Here is a 24,345-nt window from a genome sequence, read left to right as displayed (position 1 = left end):
TGCCCTGTTTCCCTCCCGGTTACTGTGATCGTTCAGGGTTCTGTGTTTGTTCCAGATTGTACCTGCTTCCAATAAAGTCTGGTAAAATAATCCCAGTGTGCTCCAGTCTCCAGACCTAGTCAGATAATTATGGGACTTTTTCTCATAAACATCTGCCAAGGTCTAGTCTTGTTGCAAATTCTGGTTCCAGTCTAAATTTCTAGTTCCAGTTTGGTTACAACTTCATGTCTGGTTGCGGTTTATTATAAGTTCCAGCTTGGTTCCAGTCACAGTTCTGCTACAGTTGGTCTTCAGTTATTGTTCCAGTACAATAACGTTTATATTAACTCTGTACACACCTTCAAACAATCCACTGCTTGGACACCATCCTCACCTACAAGTCACAGCAAGCAGTAGACAGTACCACTTTGCTCTATGAGCAAGAGCTTGATCAATACTCCCAGCTTTGTCCACACAACCGCAGTTCCAGCCTCAGCTTCCCCTGCCCATCCAAGCCAAACCCAACCTTCAAGCATTAAATCTGCACAGCAACTTAGAATGGAATTCAGAATTTATTGCTTGGCCCTTTGGTAGACTGTCAGTCAGTAGAATACCTTTTGAGTCCCCCCCCCCCCCCTTCCAAAAAACCCCCAAAACATAGACTTTATTTGGCCGTGAGAACTCAAGTGCCGTCACTCCATGGACTGCTGTTTTGTGTTTTGATTGCAATTATATTACCATGTTTCATCAACAAGTCGTTGATCACCAAATTGCTTAAAATACTGCAAAACCAACTTGGAAGTGTTCACTTGTTTTTGCTTTTCATCTGCATTCAAATATTTGGACACCCACTTGGCTGACATCATCTGCATTTAAAAAATCTCATGCATTATGAACACAACACATTCCCTGTTCATATGTACAGTGTCTCAGCTATTGTTTTAGCTGTGATCTGCTGGTCTGTCAAAATCAAGTTATAAACGCGATCAACAATTTCAGGTGCGGTCATTGTTGAAGACCTCCCATGTCTTGTTGCATCGTCAGTCTCTAACTCTTCAGGCACACCATTTCTTCACAGAGGAAGAAGTAAGGCACTTGCAACAATGTTTGCATTGTACACTGGATTTCCATTGTAGTTTTCCTCTGCAGGAACAGAAACTTCATGACAGCCCAGAGCTCACCATTGAAAAACTCAAAACTTTGCATTGATTTGGTTCAGTTTAAGATTTTGAACACATGCAAAAAAAGCACTGTAATTCTGAAATGTATATTGTACAATAAAAAATAATTCTCTTTTTAACTGCAGTGACAAATGGATGCGATGATTACAGGAAGAGGGTCAGGCCGAGGACTTATCAGTGCCCCCTTCTTCTTCTTCTTCTGGTGTATAAAAGCAGAGTGTATTTAATATTCTATAACATACTTAAATGTATTTCTATTTAAGATGTGTCTAAATGTACTATTTAAAGTCAAATACATTTATATGACTATATAAGAAATTACTATCTTCTTTGACTGTAGGAAATGAGATGGTAATCATCCTTCCTAGCAGGAGATCTGATGATTGACAATGCCTTTGATTGTGGCCAGTGCACACCAGGTGATGTGCCTGGATTTTGCAGTTTCCCGTAGGAAAGTGCTAATGAACGAGGCCGCTACATACCAACTCAGATTGTGTTTTAGTAAAGAAAATATGAAACATGCTGTATTGTGTCTTCTGACTATATAAAGGGCCTGTGAGCTCTGAATGTAGAGATCTATTGACTTCTGAAGAATATCTGTATTAGCTGTTATTGGGCGTGATGTACTAAGCTTTGAAAATTGCTAGAATGGAGAGTGAAAAACCACCAACCAATCAGCTTCTTCCTGTCATTTTTAAAACACAGCTTGTGACATGACAGGTAAGAGCTGATTGGCTGGTGGTTTATCACCTTCCGTTTTATCACTTTTCAAGCTTAGTACATCTGGGCCCCCTATCTTTTGATCAATAAACATCTGCTTGCTTCAAGAAATCTTTACCTGCTGTATCACTACTTTTTTTTCTTTCAGTTTCTTTTTTTTGTGGCGGCTTTCTGCTCACAGTGAACTGCAATTTATCTGATTAACGATCCAACCTGAATTAGCCCCTATAAGCAGTAGTGTACCCCACATATTTGGTCATTACGAGGCTGGGGAAATCTATTCTATATTTTATGACAGATGATTGGGAAGCGCTTATCTCTTCACTGGCTGCAGCTCTGTATCACTTTAAGCATCAACACCTGCCACTGGCAAAGGCTTCTTTGTATGTGAAACAGAACTTTCTCATTACACATGGCACATCTTTCCCTACTGTAGCATTGACTGATGACATTTTAAACTTTTACAACGTGAAGCCTGTTAATGGATGGTGTCAAGCTAGAATAGACAAAGTGAATGGTGGAGGCCTGAGGCAGAGCAACACACTGTACAGAGACAGGCACTCAGAAACGCCAGGCAACCAAAACAATAAAAAAAGAAAAATCAATAGAAAATAAAGTGACAAGTGCTCAGTTTACCGAAACTTTTCTCTTGCAAGGACATTCTTCAATGTTACACTGTCCCAGCTAAGAGGCACAGGAGAAAAATGATACATAGATGATGTGTACTTTATGCTTCACTAAGCAGTAAGATTACATAGAGCATTTGTCAAAAGTTGTTTTAATAAACTTGTCATTCACAAAATATTTTCTAAAGATTACAACGGCTTTAAGAATTGTTTTTATGGTCAACTGATCAAGGAGACCATCACAGCATATGTCTGCCGTTTCTGAACAAATCAGTTCTATTGCTTGTAGCCAATACAATTTACATAAGACAAGAAGATTCCAAATTCAAGATTTTCATTTTAGCCTATTGACTAATCAAATTGTAAGATTCTTTTAAAAGCTAATTTTCTTTACTTATCAATAAAATGTTAACTACCTTTCCACTGAAAACTCTTCAGCTTTACTAAATCAGAACTACAAGTAAAGGCAAAGAAAGAGAGAAATAGTTCTAAGAATTTTAATGAAAACTGATAAAATCAATACGGTATTACTTATTTATGGAAACAGGTGCAAAGGAAAAAGGTCACTGACCACAGCAACCAATCAGGTCCCATATTTATTTCAGTGAGGTTTACAGGATAAATTAAAATGTCTGTCATTGTAAAGAACAAAATAATCTTTCTTCACACTAGTTTTAAATAAATGCTTTCATAGTCTATGTCATGCTTCCAAGTAAAAAAGGTGATGGCTTCCAATGTCTTATGTGCATGGGCACTGTTAGCATTTACAGTGGGGAAATTTACTAAGGTGAGTACGCTTGAAATAGGCATATTCCTAGGCAGTCGTATGCATTTACTATGGATTCAGTATGAAATCCCGGCGGTCGGGATCCCGGCGTTCAAAATCCCGACGCCGGAATCCCGACCGCTGAAATCCCGACAAGTGGGGGACGTGGATCGCCCCCCTTGCGGGCTCGCTGCGCTTGCCACGCAGCGGGCCCGGTGCCTCGCTACGCTCGGCATGCTAATTTATTCTCCCTCATGGACACCCACGGAGGGAGAAAGTATCGGGATTCTGAACGCCGGGATTATGAACGCCGGGATCCCGACCGCAGAGATTTAAACTGCATCCCATTTACTATGCCCGGAAATACGTCAATTCGTATTCATGGCACATTCGTATTCGTATATACGAATGCATACGCCATAGAAAGAATACGAGTAGGAATCACCATTCAGTTGAACTCATAATTTACTAACCAGCTGTATGCAATATATGACCAGTAATTAGCGGAATGTGGCCGGTAATTGCAGCGAAAATACAACTCATTTTCCAGGCGTATTTGGCAGAAGTCTGCTGTATATCCATTTTTTTCACTATATCTTAATTATAATTATATAAATTAGGGATACATACATCATTTGACAAAATATGTGTCCCCTTTAATAAATACTGCTGTGATCTTGTGTTAAATGAATATTATGGACTCTTTGTTTAATGCAATTTCAGTTATATGTTTCGGATACTGTATCAGTATCTGACCCATATATGGGCAAATATCTTTCCCTTTATTGTGGTAAAACATATATACTATATCTCTGTATCCTCAGATACTTGTTGAACTAATATAAGGGAAATAAATATAACGTTTACACAGACACAATTAAGCGAGCAACCTATCTTTAGGTTGCATTCTATTCATGTGTTTTATTGAAATACTTTTTATGATGATTATGTTTGAATTTTTATATGAGTACCATGTTCATATATTTCTGTCTAATTTGTGGTATTGATAAGTAATTAAGAGCTCAGTTTGGAGCTGGGAATCTAAAGCTGGGTACAAACCTACTGATTTATCTGTCCAATATATCTGGCAAAGTATGGAGGCATATGAGAATTAAATATTTGCTCCCAAACACTGGAAAAGAGACATTGGCCATTAAGACAAATTGGTTAAAGCCATTAAATTTATCAAATTTATCTGAACATTTGTTTTTATCTGTTTTGCAGCATTTGGGGGAAAATGTTTTATTTTTATTTGCTCCAGTACATTGCCAGATTTTTGTTCTCACCATAAATATTGTACAGATAAATCTTTGTGTGTGTACCCAGTTTAAGATTGGCCCACTTGATTAACACCTGGTCCCTGGCAGACAGGTATATAATCAGAGTCCCCTGAGCACACACAATCTCAGCCTTTTGATAAAGCTCCCCTGAAATGAGTTAAGAATGAAACCAGTAATACCCCTTTCACACTGACAAATATTTCCTGGGTTATTGCACATGAACGCGCAACAACCCGGGAAACTGGTCAGTGTGAAAGATTCCTGAAAGATTGTCCCGGGTCCAACGTACCAGGATTTCAACACGGGTCTTGACCAGATGATCGGGGGTCCAGGGGCCGACCCAGCCCTGCCTCCTGATTGTGTCACCCGTCCGGCTTTATGCCCCGGGATGCTCGGAGGTCCAGGGGCAGTGTTAACAGGTAACCCGAGTCGACGCGCCCCAGGTCCCGTTCACTGCACTAGAAAGGTGCCGCTGGGAGATGCTGACATCTCCCAGCACTGCCCCAACCCGCCTCCCAATTACATCACACGCTCGGCTTTATGCCGGCTCGGCAGTCTAGTGTGAAATCGCAACCTCTCCGGAAACCAGCGGTAATTGAAACTTCTGCTCACAAACATTCTCCTGTGAAAGTATCATCATCCAACATTGGTCCAGAGTGTGGAGCGCAGAGCCACCTGCCCTCATGCTGACCACCATGCCCACCAACTATTGCCGTCAGCTGCGGCAGTGAGCCGGACCTGTGATGTGTATTCCCTGTATTGCCACAGACATACCCAGCTGGAGCACTCCATGCCCACCACAGGTGTCTCAAGTGAGTCGGTACAGCAGCCCAAGCTCCTTATGCACTGTTACTTCCAATGCGGCCACAGCATCCATTGGCAATACAGCCACTTCCAGCTGCAGATTCGTCAACTGGCTATCCGCAATTGCCGGGCAAGCCACGCAGACGTCAGCGTACTACCAGTCATTGTGGCCTGATATGGTCAGATGCTCTTAGTTATGTTTAAATCTGTAACATCAATTTATATATACTTGAACTGATACCTGCCACTCTACCACTTTGTGCGGTGGCCCAAAGGAAAAAGTTGAATACAGGATTAATCCATTAGAACCGATTTCCACCTATTCCATTTGGATCCTTATTATTGTTTGTATTTTGTTGGTTTGTATGATACCTTGCAATGGGGGTTTTATTCATGTATCATTGAACTACCTACCACCGGTTGGCTATTATTTTGTCAAATTGTATAATAAATTGGTTTATTTTAACTTCTGTACATGTATTGTTAAGCACCACTGAGATTCTTATCTATCCCAGGAACAATGTTATATGTTGCTTTTTGGTTTATGCAGGATTGCAATTTAAATAATGACGTAAACAAGCAGCGCAACTACAGGAACGGCTCATAAAAAAATAGAAATATTTGAATGCAAATTAATGCAGTCAATTAGTTGTGTATTGGACTGAAGTTGTAGGACACATAGATTTTCAACAATTTACTATTTTTAAATGCATATTTTTTGGACTATTTGCATTTGCCTAAAACATAACAGGTGCTTTTGGCAGTTTCCACATAGTCTATATTTACAGTGTGCTAACTAATTCTTATTGATCTTACTATTAATATGATCGTTGTCACTAATCAGACATAACCACATTAAAACAAATCTTGTCTTTGTACTAATGCCTCCGGGTAAGTAGGAACTTACTTAGATTACAATTAAAATTAGTAAATATGTAAAATAATATATGCCAATGTTACAATTTTAATTGGGTTAATAATCAATCAATTGGCTAAATGTGCTTTAAGCACACAAATCTAAATGGCAGATGGATAATATGACTTATCACACATGCTTTTTGCAATGTAAATGTGCTCATGCTTATTATTGAGGAGTGATGAATGGCAGAACTTTAAATTTTGCACCCCTCTTCCCAAAAAATTTGGGCCTCCCAATACTGTTTATTAATTTTTGACTTCCAGCTATTAGACTCTAGAAGGTGCTAGATAAATAATACGTAGAATCTGACTGGTTGCTAGGGGCAACATCTCGCAGTTCTAAAAACTCTTACCTTAGTAATTTACCCCTAACACTTTAGGCATACAGTACACCTATTACTTTGATAAATGTTTGTAAACCCTTGCCTATCCCAGTACTAATAAATACCTTACAAATAATAAGTTAACGATGCACCAGAAAGTAATAATTAAGTTGGCACTGCAATACTTATATGAACAATACTTACATTGTCATAGTGCTTTTTAACGATGGGTTCATAAAAACCAATGGCTTCCTTATATTTATTTTCCTGCATAAACAATACATGTGCCACATTCAGTTTCCACACATCATGTTCATTACAAAACTCCACCGATTTACGGAAGATTTTCTCCACCATCTGATAGTTCTCCATGTTCCAGTATATCTTTGCCTGGGCCATTAAAACCGGTATGTATCTAAAATCCACATGAAGAAAGGTATTGTCAACAACAATGGTTAAAATATCTCAATGTACGTGGATTTCGAACAGAAGAGAAACACAGATATCGATCTTCATGAATGCTCAACTTTTTAGAATGCAACATTCCATAACCTCTTGTTATTCTGCAATGTTCTCTTACTATTACTGTTGAAAAACTATACAGATTCACATAAACTATTTGTTCTTACCCTAATATTTTCAGCTAAAGAGAGGTTATTTTAAACAAAAATATGTATTCCTTGAACAGGGGTGGGTCAAATTGCTGATCGATATCTGCTGGTCAACTGTGTACACTCAACCGATAGCTCAAGGTAATGTCCAGCAGCTGCTAATAAGGCTGGTTCTTATTGGCTTGCTCTGCTGAAGTGCCATGGCTTTCCCCTGTTGGCTGTCACTTGTTACAGCAATAGCCAATAAAAATAAAGCAGATTGTTATTAGCTATGGCTAATTTTAAAAGCTGTGGTCTTCACCACTGGCAGCTCCACACAGCACTCAAGATCCAGTCTGTTTACAGCATTCCTACATCTATAGTATAATTACAGCCATACTGAGACACAGTGGGGCATATGTAGTGGAAGGAGATAACGCACCAGCCAGCTATGTTTGAAAAAAGACCGTTGGGATTTGATTGGCTGATATATTATCTCTTCTCCACTTTATCTCTTCACCAGTCTTAATACATCTGCCCCAATGTCTCTAATCTACACAGTGCATGCACAATCTGGATAATCAAAATGTAGCATACTGTGTGGACAAATAGTGGAGTGACAATCCAATCAGCAAACCATTCAATTTAGTAAGACCTGTGTGAATATCACCTTATTGCATGCACTAACATTCAGTTTACTGTCATTTTCTATATGCCTAAAAAACATGCCTCCCAACCGTCCTGATTTTGGCAGGATAGTCCCCATGCCCCTTACCACAAGGACACACACCCTTTTTGTTTGCACGCCTATGGAACATGTAAATGCCCCTATTTAGCACAGTGCAAAATATTTTAGGCATTTAGAGTAGATCACTGTTCTAGAAAAAATCTGGTACTTGTGTACTAGCACGGCGCCCATCGCATCGCAGACCATAAGGCATACGATGGTATGCGATGTGATGTTACCCGATGGCAGGTGATGTTATACAATTTTAAATTGTATACCATCACATTGTATGGCATTGTATGCCATTGTATCGCATATACAATGGTATGCGATTTAAAATTGTATAAGCACCCTAATGGGTTTTTCAATGTTAAAAGTGCCCCCTATAACATAATTAAACGTGATGGGTGCTTATTATGTAAAAAGCACCCCCAACGGCACCCCAACTATCAACGCCAACCCGAAGCGTACGCGTCCTCTGACCTTTTCATACTCCCACTACCCACGTCGGCATGGAGTTGAACTCATATAGTGTGGCGAGCGCAGCGAGCCACCGAGCCCGAAGCGTGGTGAGCGCAGAGAGCCCCGCGAGGGGATGCGGAATACATGTAAAGTAATACGCGTCCGCTCGCCACGATTCGGGCTCGCTGCGCTCGCCACACTATATAACATCAACTCCACGCCGACGTGGATAGTGGGGGTATGAAAAGTTCGGAGGACGCGTACCGCCGCCCCGCGCGGGCTCGCTACGCTCGCCAAGCTTCGGGTTGGCGTTCATAGTGGGGGTAGCGTGGGGGTGCATTTAACATTGTAAGCCCCCATTAGGGCGCTTATACAATTAAAAATCGTATAGGGGGCTTATACAATTTAAAATCGCATCGCATCGCTGTGCATCGGGTGTATGGCATGCGACTTAATATCGTGGGTGCCGTGATAATACACAAGTACCAAAAATCTACTTAATGTATATAGACCTTTTACTTCAACTATTTCCGAATGGAATAAATGTTTTAACATTACATTGCCTTAAACAATTCTTAATCACAATACTAAACAGCAAATCAGAAATGTAAGGCCCAAGCATAACGACCATAGTTTATCAAACTAAGAGGCCATTCTCTTTGGATACATAAATCATTAATGATAAGACAGTAACATTAACTAGAACTACGCCATCCAAATAAGGGCAATACAAACTCTAGCCAACTATAAGGGTTATTCACATATAAACATAAAGGAATGGAGAGAGATTCCTCAGGGTCAAGGCCAAAATACAAATACGTGGGGCCAGTAAAGGCAAAAAGTATTTTATCTTTAATGTTTCAGAATTTTTATATCATTTTTACATCGCTTTTGAAACCATGGGCTGCTGATGAAAATAAATTTTCAGTGTGTCATCACAATAATATTAAGAACAATGAAATTCATGTACTCACTTTTCTAGAGCTTCATCATATTCACTCACAACCTTTTTAACTGCATCATCATCCCGGTTTAGTCTAGCTTCCTGGACCTTTAAGACATATTTAAGAATTATCATCATTGAAATTTAAAACAACACATAATGGAATCATTGCTAGCTATTTACTATATTATAGTCTGGAGAGATTTCATGGTTTCTGTGGAGCGCTCTAAGGAATGGGCACCCAGCAGAGCTGTTCAAGTGTTGCTATGATCGGGTGCAATGGTTATTTAGCTATGTAAAGCGGCTAACCCCAGCTACAGTCATTTAGCCACCTAAACCACAGTGTTGTGTTTAAAAGTCTACACTACCTATAGAGAAAGTGAGATTACAGTAGATGCAAATAAAGCATTAATATATTTATGATAAAATTCCAGAAAAATACATAATTTGGAGGAAATAAGTTGATGAAAACATAACATATCAAAAGTTGTTCACCAGGAACCGTTGAGGTGATCACTATCAATATGCACAGTACAGTGCTGTACAGTATATCCTGGACACAAATACAGATCTACAGTACAGTGCATGTTAATTGCATACATTTTTGGTTCTTTACATGTTGCTGCCTCCCAAACATGCTGTCTAATTAAGGTGCTTCAGTGCAACCTGAAACCTGGTAATAAAGTCCATTCTTTACGTACATTTAGGGGGTATTCTATTAGCTCTTGAAAATGAATGCAGCCAATACTGTAGTTCCCCCGTGGGCTTTCCAAGTAGGCCTATAAGCCAGCACATATTGGAACTATGTATCGCGTGCATCAGGCTCACAAAGCGGAATTCCCAATAATCAGCCCTTAGTGACCCTTTTTTTCAGCAATAACACATGGGTCCTGGAACTTAATTGGGATCTCATGTGTTACCACCCGAAAATGGGTTATTTACCACACTGTAAAAACAGGCTTTAACTGGATAGCACCATAACACTATCACAATAGAACTAGTAGCGCTACTAGTTCCCATCTGCCGCAGGGACCCTGCCGCTGACTTCCCATCCACCGTAGGGTGCTGCCTCCCCAGCGCTGCATAGACCCAGCTGCCCAGATCCCCGTGCTGGCCAGGTACCAGGGGAGGGGGGGACCGGTGTTGGGGCCCGGATGTGTGAGGGCCCGGGGCGGCCAACACTGTCGCCCTGTGTATAATCCGCCACTGCTAATATGCACTATATGCAGCTATGAGCTACAGATATGAGTTACAGTGTGTACCTGTTTGGTTAATTTTCTCAGTTGTTCTGTTAGCATCCCAGCCAGCTCATCCAGTTTTAGAAAAGCCTACAAAGCAATATAATGGTTAACAACAAGCAACTAAAAGAAAATAATATTCTAAATAAATTACATACTGTAGCTATCATTAAATAGGAGCTTACAAAAAAAATGAGAACCAGAAAACTGTAGGTGATGGGGGTCCTATTCATTTTCATTATGTAGCCAAATCTTAAGCTTTGATATCTATATCCTTTGGATACATGCAATATCAGGAAACTCCAGTATCTGCTATTTTATAAAAATTTGGGATGCAAATTGTGATGTCATGTAAAGCATAGTTGCGGATATACAGGATAAATCCTATCACGTTTCAATAGTCTAGGATCCTTGGTCTAGACCAGAGATATCTAACACAGAGACTTCCAGCTGCTGTGGAACTACAAATTCCAGCATGCCCAGTCACTGTGGTAGCATACCCTAACAGCAAATTTGTGGGAGAGCATGCTGGGATGTGTAGTTTCACAAAAGCAGGAAGGCTGCATTTTAAATACCCTTGTCTAGACAACAGAGTTACTAGACTCAATTCTCTCTACGTAACTAGTTATTTAGCTCTATCATGCATGCATGGTTGAAAGAATGAATGGTTCTTTTTATATAAGACTTAATATGCTTTAGTGTACCTTGTGCTAGTAAGCGCGCTGGAAGCAACTGCTTCAAAAGCTATTCTGCTACCTTGTGATTGCCTCTGTGTTTGTGCATGTGTGAAAGAGAAACAGATGTAGTTGTACTCTCTGCCAACAGATTGAAGTGTTTCGGAGGCACACATTCAGATGCTAGACATATATATATATATATATATATATATATACAGTATATATATATATATATATATATATATATATATATATATATATATATATATATATATATATATATGATATTACTTACCTCATCGGGTGCTGTTTGACATGTTAACATTGCATCCAGGAAATCATATAAATACTGGGGAAAAAATGAAAATATTTATAAATAGATTTCTTTAATATGTACAGTGGAATCTGTAGATGACATTATTTCACATGTTCTAAGCAAGCAACATGGCAGCTCACATTTCTGTCACTACAAATATATCAAGCATAAATATTCATAACAAATGTTTATTTTCCAAAATTACAAACTCCTACTCCACATTTGGGAACACAACAGTTCATCAGGTTTAATTATTAATTATTGCCCTAGACAAAGGAGCCAGGAGAATGTGTTCTAATAATTTGGGCCTAGGCCTGATGGAGATGCCAGCTAATGATTGGGACACATTCCCCCTTTTTTGGGTGCGCCATGGATTTAAAGTGCAACATATAGACTTTTCAATAGATTTTTGGGATCATAACTCCCTGAATTGGCCATGTTCCCTTCAGTACTTGGACTCCATTGATATATGAATATCCAGGTCCTAGTCCTTGTTGATGTTATTTTTAAGTAATGTACTTACTCCAAAATAACAAATTCACTCTATATGGTAGGAATACCCACGGGAGAGCTCAACCATTTGTAAACTGGTTAACTAAATATAGCTGAGACGACGGAACATCCAGGTGATAATTATACACATAGGGAAAGCCGTGCACTAGGAATCTCTAGCCTAATGCATCTTAATAGGACCCTTATAACAAGATGATGAAGTCTATCCTTGTAAGATAAAATACCACATAATAATATGATGTCTGCAAATTGCAGGATACTGTACGTATCTATTTGTCACTATCCTGCAATTTGCAGACATCATATTATTAAAGGACTGTATGTGTTATTTTATCTTACATGTCTGACATTTATGTCCTGTATTATATATTTTGCCCTCAATATCCCTGACCTTTAAAAGTGTAATTTCCCCTTTTTTTATTTTTTGGATACAATTGGTGATGGGTTTCCGTCCCTGTAAATACACTATGTGTCACTCAAACTCATCTCCAGGGTTGCTGGGCAACACTCACAAGATCTTTGCACTTACACCTGAGTTGTTATATAAGCATGCACTGTAACTACTGTTTGCTTATCCTGATGAAAGTTTTGCAATGAAATTGAAATGTTGATGCAATTTATGGGCAGGTATTCAATGCTGTTTGCGAGTGGTGACAGCGAGCAGGGCTTCCTGCTCGCTGTCACCACTCACCCTGACAGCATTCAACACAGCCTCCGCATACGCCAATTCCCCCTCGCTCCGTTTTTTGAGCGAGGGGGAATTGGCGGATGCGGCTCCAGAAGCAGCGAGACCCGCGAAACTGCGAGTTTTCTGCAGCAGCCGCGGGTCTCACTGTTTTGGGGAATTCTCGCCATCCTGTGACGGCGAGGATTTCCCCAGAACGTTGAATAGAGCGAGCGGCCGGTGTGGGGGTTAAACAGCGAGGATCGCTGGTTTTCAGCAATCCTTGCTGTTTAACCTCCTCGCCGGCCACTCGCTGCGGCATTGAATACCCCTTATGGTGTTAATCTCTCTCTCTCTCCCCTTGCATGTATTTTGAATACAATTTTTATTTCAAATGAAACAGCCACTTACTGGAGTAAGAAACTTGTAGGTCAGATGAGCATTTTCAGCCAGTACATCTGCTGCAAGATCAAAGTACTGAACAGAAAACAAATGACAGCAATGCATTAACAAGTAGTTCTATTTAGATTCACAGTCACTGTGACAAAGAATCTTCACATAATTCATTCCTAGGGAAGCTGACCCAGAACATAAAAAAAAAAAAAGAATTCTGCTACTTTGAAGTTTAATAAACAAGGAATTATGCATGTATTCATCATACTTAAATAATCGGTCCTTGAAGGAAATCTTCTCTTCTTTACATGCAGAGTCAAGTGAGAAGGTTATAATGCTGGTGGAAAGACTGATGAGTCCATTATAAAACAGAGATGACATCCAGCATTGTAAAACTGTTAATTAATTACATTAAGATTAGGCATTAAGATTAAGATTAGACATTCAGGTAAGGCCAAAGAAAGCAAGAAAAAAGGAGGAAGAAAGAAATTGGGTACTTATGTAATATCTGGGCTCCCATTTTTCTTATGAGACCGCGTGCGCTCGCCATGCTTCGTGAAAGACTCTAGAGGAGTTCAAAATTCAAATAGGGGAGGCACACCAACTGCCATTCCAAACTGACTCTTTGGAAGTTGGTGTTTCTCCCCTATTTGAATTTTGGACTGTGCTGCAGCCCCACCTCTGGAGTCACCACTGATGGTAGGTGTTTATTGGGCTACTGTATTGTATTGAAAATGTACTTACTGAAGGTTAATGCATGCTTACCTACATTTTCTTGCTACTCTCTGGGAAAAGCCCAGAGAGGAGACGCCGCATGCACTTCGGGGGTGGACTGCGATGTCAACAAGCCCTGCCCCATTGCAGGCAATTTACATAGTTTTAGCCCTGCCCCCTCCCAAAGCTCCGTGATTGCCAGTATTTAAAAGGGCTATGGAGAGGGGATGTGTATGACGCTGGATACTTGCCCACCTTTCCTGTGGGCTGAAAGGGCCCACTCATTTTCGAAGCCTCCCGGCCGTTCCGGGAAGGTGGGCAAGTATGTACATGAAAACACACAGGATGAAGAAAAATAAGTGCGTGAAAAAGTATTCATTGCAAAAAGTAATAATTGCAAAATTGACAAGACAGTGGTAACTTTTATAGATAAACAGTTGTTTTTTTTTGCAAAACTCAATCATGAATAAAAAAATAGATATTAATATTTCTGTGGTCTCAAAGCCCCATTGTTCCCAAGTGTATCTTGTTACTGATGATACTGTACATGTACTGTAAGGGAGGCTACACACCAGAATGACGTGCAATCCCCTCTTCCCAGACCAATAAGAGATTGGCCGTACACACTACATGATGTTATACTTCATTCCATCCTTCATAACATTGAACAGATGGGCATACAATATCGCCTGACTGCCAATGCAGCACGGCCGGCCAGAAAAAACTTAATGTGATCCGTGGTAGCGCACAATTGTGTGCACTTTAGACGATTTTTAATTCCAATACGGCAAACCGTTTAAGGTTTCGGTACACACTAGACCGATACTGAAAGTATTAGTAATCAAGTTGGCCTACAGTATGTACACCAGAGAACAGGGTTTTCATATTTGTATTACATTCTATAGTCTGAGCCTAAAGGGGAACACCAGAGCACTGGGTTATAATGAGGCACAACTCTCCATACCCAGCTAAATTAAAAAAAAAAAAATACACTATTCTGCATTATCACAGGAAAGGGATCTTATGATCCCTCCCCTCCAGCCTCTGTCCAGGTCCGGAATTTGACATAGTGCATATTTTTCAGTCACATTTGTAGGTGAATTATTTAGAAAAATGAAAGACTACTTTGATATTCCCAGGATGTAACTTGCATGGACAGTGCTGACACTGTGAATTAAATAGGACAGTCGTCTGGCTCAGAAGCATGTACGTATTCAGCCAGGGATACAGAAGCTGGGTTCTTCTAAGGGGATAGCTTGTGGGCTGTCAGAACCGGTGTAATTGTATGTAAACTATAAGTTATGTGAGGAGCTTTTGAAGCACACGTCTGTTCAGCTTCTTGGTCAAGCCACGCCCTCCAATTTAAAATATTTATGGACAATGTAATAGTGTCAGTGGCTGTCAATTATAATGTATGTTTATGAACATTCAATATACACTGAATAGCGAACAAGTCTGAATCAGGCCCTTAGCTTTAAGTGAAAGTGTTAATCCCAGTATTAGTGAACATGCAGTGCTTGCACTAATATGGATGCACAGTAATATAAACTGAGGTAATGAGCCATATGTAGTTCAAGGCAAAGTACAGCACTGCTTGTTGACACTGAATAACACAATTGAAAGGCAGTACAATTTATTTTACAGATATTAATTGCAACTCCAGTGATGTGTATTACCTCATACTTGCAGTATAAAAGTAACAGATTGCCAAATGTCTCAGGAGGGAAAGGATTTTGCTGCAACAAGAACTGCAGCTTCTCAAATCCCTCTGTAGGTTTGGCATCCATGTTCATCAAGGCCTGATTATGCAGAGTAACTGGATCAAGTTCCTGAAAAGAAATCAAAATCCGAGTTAATAAAAATGATACTGTCAGTGACTTCATCAGCAGATAGCCTATCACAATCTAGCATATTAGGCAGCCAGTCATCACGCATACCAACCAATTACAGCAGAGTGCCGGATGGCTCTCCAACAGTCGGGATTCCTACAGTCAATACTCCGACGTCGGAATCCCGACTGCTCCCTCGTGGGGGTCCACGACCCCCATAGAGGGAGAATAAAATAGGTGGCTTGCGTAGCGAGCCACCGAGCCCGCAAGGGGCTTCATTACGCTCCCCCCGCTGTGCAGTCGGGATTCCGACGTCTGAGTAATGACTGTCGGAATCCCGACTGTCTGTGAATTATACCACACCCTTACAGCAGACAGAGTATTCGTTTGGACCTCTATGGGTTGCAAGGGGTAACTGCAATGACTCGTCAATGTTGGCCACTGAATTCCTCCCTATCTTGGTTATGCTCAGAATCTGCAATGTCGGTTCACAGTGCACATAGGGTCATCTAGGAAATAAATCTGGGAATCCAAGTGACTTCCTCACATCCAAGACTACCTACCACTCCTATCGTAATGTCCTGGACACTGCTAAACAAACATATTTTCAATCTCTCATATCTTCTCATGCCACCAACCCCAAGCAACTTTTTAATACATTTATTTAAATCACTTCTTTATCTTCCCGCACCATCCCCACCAGCTACTATCAGTGCACAAGAACTTGCTTCCTTCTTCAAGATTGATAAAATCCAAGATGAAATGGCATGCTCTTCCTCAGACAGTGACCTGCTCACTTCCACCCCTACATGTTTCGTCACTCCGGACTTCATCAAAGGTCAGCCCTCTGATGAAGTCCGGAGTGATGAAACCCACAGGGACGTGGCCTAGCGTTTGGAGTAGGAGCACCGTTCCCGGGTCTGTGCCGTATGAAATCTGGACGACCCGTTTATATGCTGACTATATTGCGTTTTTAATATACCACCAACTTTGGTACGTGAGTCTAAACCATTTTGTGATTTGGAGTGAATTTCTATCTATCCTTTGATGTTTTATGTAATGTGGTAAACCCTCTCTGCACATGTTACATCTGCCCCACATGGTTTTGCCCATTTTGAGAATAAATTTGTACTGCGATCAGATCTGAATAAGGGCCAAAGGTATCCAGATGGCTGACAGACAATGTCTAAGTTGACAGTCAACAGGGTTGACCCCACATGGTTTACATGCACATGATCGACAAGGTTAAATTGTCAACATGAACAAAAGATTGCTGCGGCCATGGTCAACCTGTTTTTTTGCGATTAGTATTAGTTAACCATTGATTTACTAAAAGCAACACTGCTGTAAAACCATCATTTTAGAAACCACCCTTACATATCTCTTGTTGAAAATCTGCACAATTTACTAAGCATCAGTTTGGGAAACTCCTGTAAAACTGCTGCCAACTAAATAAGAAGCTTGTGATAGGTGAGCTCAGAAAACATGATGTTTGACCTATGTTCAACAGAAGGTGAATAATTACAGGTACTATACACAGCGAGATAAATAGCATTAATAATTACCTTTCAGAGACAATATTGAAACGACGGGGGGGGGCAAGGGAGGGCAATGTGTAAGTTATACTGTAATTAATTGACTAATATAAGAGCACATGCACCAGACTACAGCCTTACCTCTTCAGACCGTGGAGGCATATCTGTCAGAGCTTCCTGTGCTGCATCATCTGAATACATACATTTATTAACACAATTAGAAAAATAAGTTTGCATTTTCATTAAGCAATTAGGAATTTCATAAAACACACGGACATCCTAAACAATTGCAGTGTGCCATACATTACAGTGTACTGCAAGTCAATCTAGAGCCTTCATTACTGAAATGGACACTGCACAATGAGGCAATTTTTACAAATCTCATTTTTGAAAAACATAAGTTAAAGTATGATAAATAAGAATGTATGTAAGCATGTTTTCAGTGACAACCAACAAGGGATTGACTATACATATGAAAGTGCCTTGCCATGGATCATACGTGACCACACAGCACTATTGCATGCATTCTGTTGATGAAACTGTAATGCCAACTCACTAAAGAATCAGAGAATGATTGTTACAGTTCTATTTACAGTAATAGCCAAATAGAGACAGACAGTGTGCTCATAGGACAAGTGACACATGGATACTGTCAAAGGCAGACTCAGATTAAGGGTCACATGGGAATGGGGTTGTAAACAACAAAAGAGCCTAATGTGTGAAGCAGAGGAGGTGTATACAGTGCTGTATAGGTGTGACCAGTGATGAGTGGGTCTGACCATTGCTGTGTGGGTGTGGCCAAAGCCACCTGGGCATCTATACCTCCCTACACTATCAGTCCCAAAACCTAAACGTAGAAAACTAGAATCATTCTGTGAGTAGAATTAAATGTAATTTTTAATATTTATGATTTATGGCCCACTGTGTCCCCAGGACTGAATTTGGTCATCTTCATGCTGCCATGATGATGGACCTACTTTTATCTGGAGGCCTATAGCTGTTGTCACATCTTTCCCATGGTTAACCTGGCTCTGGTTAGGAAGCATTGTCAGTATAGGCTAAGATCTGATTTCAATAAAGTAAAATTCCTAGGTAGCATAAGAAAGCGTAAGCAATACAAACCATACAAACAAACAGGACAGAAATGACTTACAATTTTTTAGTTGGTACTCAATAGCAGCCTTGAGGTTAAATGCTTCAATCAGTTTGGTTTCATGAAGTACCAGGGTGTTTCCCACACTGCGGACATCAATGCCCTCTGTTGTCATGCCAACCCCAAGCTCTGGAGGGAGATACAGAGTATTATATTTACCTGTCAGGTCCAGTGAATGCAAGGATCTGTCTTTTTGTGCAACTTTATATGGTTATACAGACTTTGGGGTCGATCCTATTAGGTGCACTCCCGAATCATCAAGGCACCGGGCGCACTTTATGTCGGACTGAACTTGCTTAAAAGTGCCTGCACCTCCATAGGGGTGCAAGCAATTTTAAGCGACTTGGGCCCAGTGAAGGGCGCAAGATCAGCTTAATTCAGGTGCCTTTTTCAACGTTTAAATGGCACCCAAACGGCAAATCGCTCTCTTTGGCACTAATAGGATCGACCCCTTTATGGGGTGCCCATAATATAAATAGCAGAACACCCTTCTAAATGGACTTACATTTGTAGTATATTGTTTATCAGAAATATCAGGTACACTAAGCAATTAGATATGTATTAATGAAAATGATACACAATAGATTATCATCTTATACATTTATATGGGTATTGCCTATTTGGCTTTGAAGCAATAATAAATTTCACTGGTAAAGTTGAGATAAAGTTGAAATATTATTCATTATAGCAAAACAGATGCAAGTTCCATAGTATTATATAATAATTAAAATACAATGCTCATTATACATATGTCTACTACAATTTTATCAAAGACACTCACCGGGATGCTCTCGGATTCCATGCTCTATAATGTCTGCAATGTACTTTAATGCGGGCACATATTGTTTCATGCTATAGTAACATAAGGCAATGTTGTAGGATAAATCTGTCCAGAACAAATGAGAAACCGATAAAATAAAATGAAATTGACAAAAACATAACTGTAGTATGCACATGTCACATCTGCCCCACTTGCTTTTGCGAGTGAACCAGAATCAGGCCCCTTGTTCAGTTACCACACAATAACTAACCATGGGTCTGAGAGACCCGACATCTCTAGATCAGTTACTCTATTAACATTGCCAAAGATTTTGTATTATGGCTGATATAGATCTAATATTATAGCAGGGTACTGAAGATATCAGATTTTTTTTTTTTAAGTATCTTTGTTTTATTTACAAATGTAAAAAATGTTCAGGTCTTACAGACCCAGGGTTAAAATCAGAGAAATACTTAAATATGGTTTTAATCGTGTTATTTGTTAGGACATTACAGTATGTTCTGTACCACTCTGTAAGTTCATTTACACCAATCTATTGTTTCACTATTATCCCAATGCCGGAAAAAAGCTTTAAAAATAGGATGAATAGCTCAGGGTTGCCTACTTTTGAAAAATCATTTCAGGGAGAATTGTTTAAGCCAGGGAGCGGGACTTGCCTCGTTAGGGGCAGGACTTGCGTCGCCAGGGGGTGGGACTTGCGTTGCCAGGGGGGGGACTTGCGGTAACTATACAATCGGCTCTGCTGGGTATGCATGTCCTTTAACAGTGGATGGGGAGGCCTGGCTGATTGATGGACAGGGCAGGGGCTGCACCCAGAAGGTGACTGACTGAGGTCGGTGTTGGGGGAGCTGTTAATTAAAGGTCCCCGGGGAGTGTGGGCAGTGTTCCCTCTAAGCTGTGCGCACGTGCGCGCGCACACAACTCAACGAGCGTGCGCACAGACATTACAACAGAGCGCACAAAGTAGCAGTGGTCCCTTTTTGCAGTTGTGGACTCAATTAATGTGTGTTTCACCCATTAACTACATTGTGTGCTGTGTTTTGAATGTTTACTTCAAAATGATATTAAACATTTAAAGTTAACACAAATGCTGAACGCCATTTTCCAGTTATATATAAGTGACGCACAAAAATTGAAATTTCCTTCCAAAGTTGCACAGCCAAAATATTTTGCCACACACAGCCTTCATAAAATTAGAGGTAACATTGAGTGTGGGCTCTGCTGGGGGTGATCATTCCCAAAATCATAATCATATCCCCCCCCCCCGTGTGCCAGATCATGACACAGACATGAGTTAAGACATGTCTGATGTAAGTGATGGCTGAGCACATGTCTGGAGTGTGTGTGAGGCGACAGAGGGTGGGCTGTACATGGGGAGATAGAGCATGCAGCCATTCAGTGTGAGAGGGGAGGAGGCCGGCAGCACAACATCTAGCCTCCATCTGCTATGTATACCTGAAGGAGGGAGTCCCAGAGATCTGCAGCAGCCATGGCATCTGCAGAGCAGGCTGCCCATCCTGACGAGCACGGTCACTGCCTGGCTGCTGGCTGCCTGCACTGTGCAGCTGGCTGTCAGGCATATGCTGGCACAGCGCCTGCGGAAGGGCTGCTTGGGCACGGACAGGTGGGTGCTCAGTGCTGGTCTGGCTCCTTTCACTTTCCCCCGCCGCTGAGCTTCACTTCCGTGATAGCTACTGCGCATGCGCCATAAAACGGCGATGACGTCGCCAACGCAATGACGCGGCGTCATCCATGATATGTGGCACATGCGCAGTAGACTATGCGGTAGTGCGAAGCGGAGCTGCGGGAGAAAGGGACCCTCTTCCGGGAGTCCGTGAGAAATCCCATAATTCCGGGAGTCTCACGGACATTCCGGGAGAGTCGTCAACCCTGGAATAGCTTCTTGTTGCTTCTGTTCTGTTCTTATTTTACAACTAAGTGAAACCTATTTCCCATGGGTGAATGCACTACCAGTATAACAAATTGTAAGGGGTACATTTACTAATGTGGGGAACACACCAGGACAATGTAAATCGGCCGTGTTTTGGGCCATTTCGCTGCCCTTTTGATGCGATCCCGAACCGATGCGTGGCCCCGCAGGTCGTTAGGTCTTTTCTGAGATCCTACCTGCTGCAGGTAGGATCTCAGAAACGACCACTGTAGTGGGTGCGGGTCGCGATCGGATCGCGATCACATCATGGGGTTTTTTTGTGCTGGTCGGCGGCTCCGTCAGCTCGTGAGCGGGTTGTACGTTCCTGTGACGACCCGCTCACGAGCAGGATTGTCCTGGTGTGTACCCAGCATGAGATGGGAGTTCTGTTGAAGATGGAATGTTGCCTATAGCAACCAATCAGATTCAATCTCTTATCTTCTAGAAGGTGCTAAAAAAATAAGTTGATTCTGATTGGTTGCTATGGGCAACATCCCATTTTCGTTACAAAAAAAAAATTCTTAGTAAATTTTGCCTTAAGAGTGTAACACATGGAAAATGCATGTTAGTTTTTAATCCAAATGTCTTGATAAAATACAGACAGTGTTGCTGATGATTCTGTAGACAAAGTATAATCTGTTCAGAGAAATGTATCACTTATTATGTATACAGTATACTGATATTGCAGCTTGCTATCTATTTATATATAGGGCCAGGCCAGGTTAAAAAGGGAGCGAATGGAACTAAAGCCCATGGTCATGATGGCAAGATTATAACCAGCCGTCCAGCTTGTCACACAGTCTACCATAAATTATAATATTAAACTTATATTTCTATTTTTCTGACAAAATGGTGGCATTTTTCAGCTTGAACATATTTAGTGAGAGACGGGGGGCTAATGGTGTAAGAGGTGTACACGCCCACATGACTCTGACCACTCCCACACTGCACGAGTCACAGCTCTTCCGTTTCTCATTCCAAGTCCTTGGTCATTTCAGCACCAGAACCATGTGGCCTTAAATCTGTTTTGGCAAATAGCATGTATAGAAACAGATTAGCTTTATAACAGACCATTTGCTTTTGCTACAACTTATAGCAACAGCTTTGTAGACAAACAGCACAGGGGCTTTATATTAGGCAAAGGTTGAGTATCCCTTATCCAAAATGCTCGGGACCAAAAGCATTTTGGATAACGGATTATTCCGTATTTTTGAATATTTTTATATTTGAATGAGGTATCCTTGCATTTATGTTGTATAGACACATCACACACATAATAATATTTTATTTGTGCAAGAAACAAGGTTTTAAAACATGAAAAAAATGTGTGTACAATCTCAGATACTGAATGTGAATGACAAGTAATCATGGCCTTGCACATATTCAGTGCCAGTTACATATCATGTCCCCAGTAGTGCCAGTTACAGATGTACCCAGTAGGTTTTTAGGGGAAAAAATAAAAGTACATTTTGGAGACTATGGTTTTTGGAATTATTTGGATAATGGATATTTGGATAAGGGATACTCAACCTGTATTGTTAAATAACATTCATACTAGACAAATATGACAATCCGCTCAAATCTGAAATCTACCTGTTAGTGAAAACAATCCCTCTAACAATACAATAGTAAATATATCTTGACCATAAATACAATAGTAAAGATATCTAAACCCCTATTACTTACCTTGTTTATATCCAACAACCTGCATGGCAGTAATAAATTTCTTGCATGCATCTTCATACTGTCCTTCCTTGTACAGCAAACATCCCAAATTTATCTCACTTTCTGGATCATCTGAAGGCATCTGTTCTACCAAACTCTAAGAGGTGGCATAAAAAATGTAAATTATACCATATTGAAAAAGCAGTCATCCCTAAGGTGACTTTCAAAAGATATAGGACGGTCCACACATTCTGTTGCATAGGCTCAAAGGCATAGTTACGGTAGGTGCAGGGCTTACAGCATCTATTGGGCCCAGAGCTAAGAGGTACCCACCTTTCTGTCAAAGTTACATGTGTTATATACATTTTTCACCATTGGGTGGTGCATGAGGGTCCTTAAAAACTTTTGCTTTGGGGCCTAAAATATATCTAGTTATGCCCCTGGACTAGCTCATTGCAATGGGATATAAAATGAAGTGGAGGCACTACAGTGTGACATAATATGGACTGGGGACAGCACTGTAATGCGGCATAATATGCAAAGGGGACACTGTATGTCATAATGTGTTCTGGCAGCCCTAACTTTTGGCATAATATGAACTACGGCACTACTATGGTTCATAGAAAAACTGTGCCATTGTTATAGAGTAGAACATTAACATTAACTAAGGCAATACTACAGCTCAGAAATATGGGGCACAAAATGAACAACTGTTTGCAGAGAGGAGTCTCTCTAGAAGCATTTGGTTCAGGAGACTTTTCAAAATGTTGCTTTGGGGCCCACAAAGTTCTGGCTATGCCATTGCATAGAATAAAATCATGATGCATAAGTGGCATAATTTCTAAAACTTTTGTTTTTAAGATGATACATTCTACAATGGTTTACACTTGCACAGCTAATAATATAGGAACATTCCACTTGTGTGACTTTTGAAGCAATTTTAAGAGTCAAAAGATCATGCAACAATAAAAGCATAAGTGCTGCTTATGTCACAGTGTTACAATACAAACCAATACTTACCTACACTCCTGGATTGGCCGGGAAGCTCTTTTAGATATAGTGTAATCTTCCTGGCCCCCGGAAGGGTTGGCAAGTATCCTGACATTTTGCACAACCTGGAACCAGCCGCCCACTTTGTGAGTAAAATGGGCTGTGCAGGCAGCTGATCATTACTGAATAGCGCCATCCTAGCCATGTCCTAGGCTGGATAATGCCAGTCATCTTAGTATAATATAAATAGAGACATGGCCACAATAACGTGTCTCAGCTACCAAACCCCCGTACCACTCCCTAGCCTCCGCCACCACCACTGTGACATGTCAACCTATATGCAGTCCACCCCTTGCTGAGTCATCCTGGCTGCTCCAGGACAGAGCAGTCAGGTACTCAGCAACTATGTACAAACCACAGTTACATCATACCTTAGCTGCTGATAGGTCTTCTTCTCCATATTTTATGCAAGCTTGCAACTTCAACACCTAGAACCAATAAAAAAGGAACATGAGAACTTTATATTTTATATATTTAAGATCCATTATCTGTTAACTCAGGGGAGGGCAATTATTTCAGCTGGGGGCCACTTAATACTTTCAGCAGATATTCAAGGGCCGCACTCCAG

At 40.7% G+C, this 24,345-nt stretch overlaps 1 protein-coding gene across 1 annotated transcript in view; it reads right to left on the bottom strand.

The window, feature by feature from the left end:
* The window catches only part of LOC146080891 (intraflagellar transport protein 70A), a 52,706-nt gene that overhangs the window by 17,266 nt on the left and 11,095 nt on the right, over positions 1–24,345 (bottom strand). The window contains exons 4-14 of the mRNA XM_083188588.1: positions 24,149–24,205; positions 22,749–22,884; positions 19,133–19,237; positions 18,352–18,480; positions 17,340–17,389; positions 15,511–15,663; positions 13,139–13,204; positions 11,530–11,583; positions 10,582–10,647; positions 9,351–9,427; positions 6,802–7,012 (exon numbers count right to left, since the gene is read on the bottom strand). Of these exons, the coding sequence (XP_083044714.1) occupies positions 6,802–7,012; positions 9,351–9,427; positions 10,582–10,647; positions 11,530–11,583; positions 13,139–13,204; positions 15,511–15,663; positions 17,340–17,389; positions 18,352–18,480; positions 19,133–19,237; positions 22,749–22,884; positions 24,149–24,205 (1,104 nt within the window). The remainder of the gene's footprint in view (positions 1–6,801; positions 7,013–9,350; positions 9,428–10,581; positions 10,648–11,529; positions 11,584–13,138; positions 13,205–15,510; positions 15,664–17,339; positions 17,390–18,351; positions 18,481–19,132; positions 19,238–22,748; positions 22,885–24,148; positions 24,206–24,345) is intronic.

Source organism: Crinia signifera, chromosome 5 (genome assembly GCF_055691185.1).
Source record: "Crinia signifera chromosome 5, ASM5569118v1, whole genome shotgun sequence".
Lineage (NCBI taxonomy): Eukaryota > Metazoa > Chordata > Amphibia > Anura > Myobatrachidae > Crinia > Crinia signifera.
Note: the sequence above shows the minus strand (reverse complement) of the source record. Positions and strands in the feature narration are given on the sequence as shown.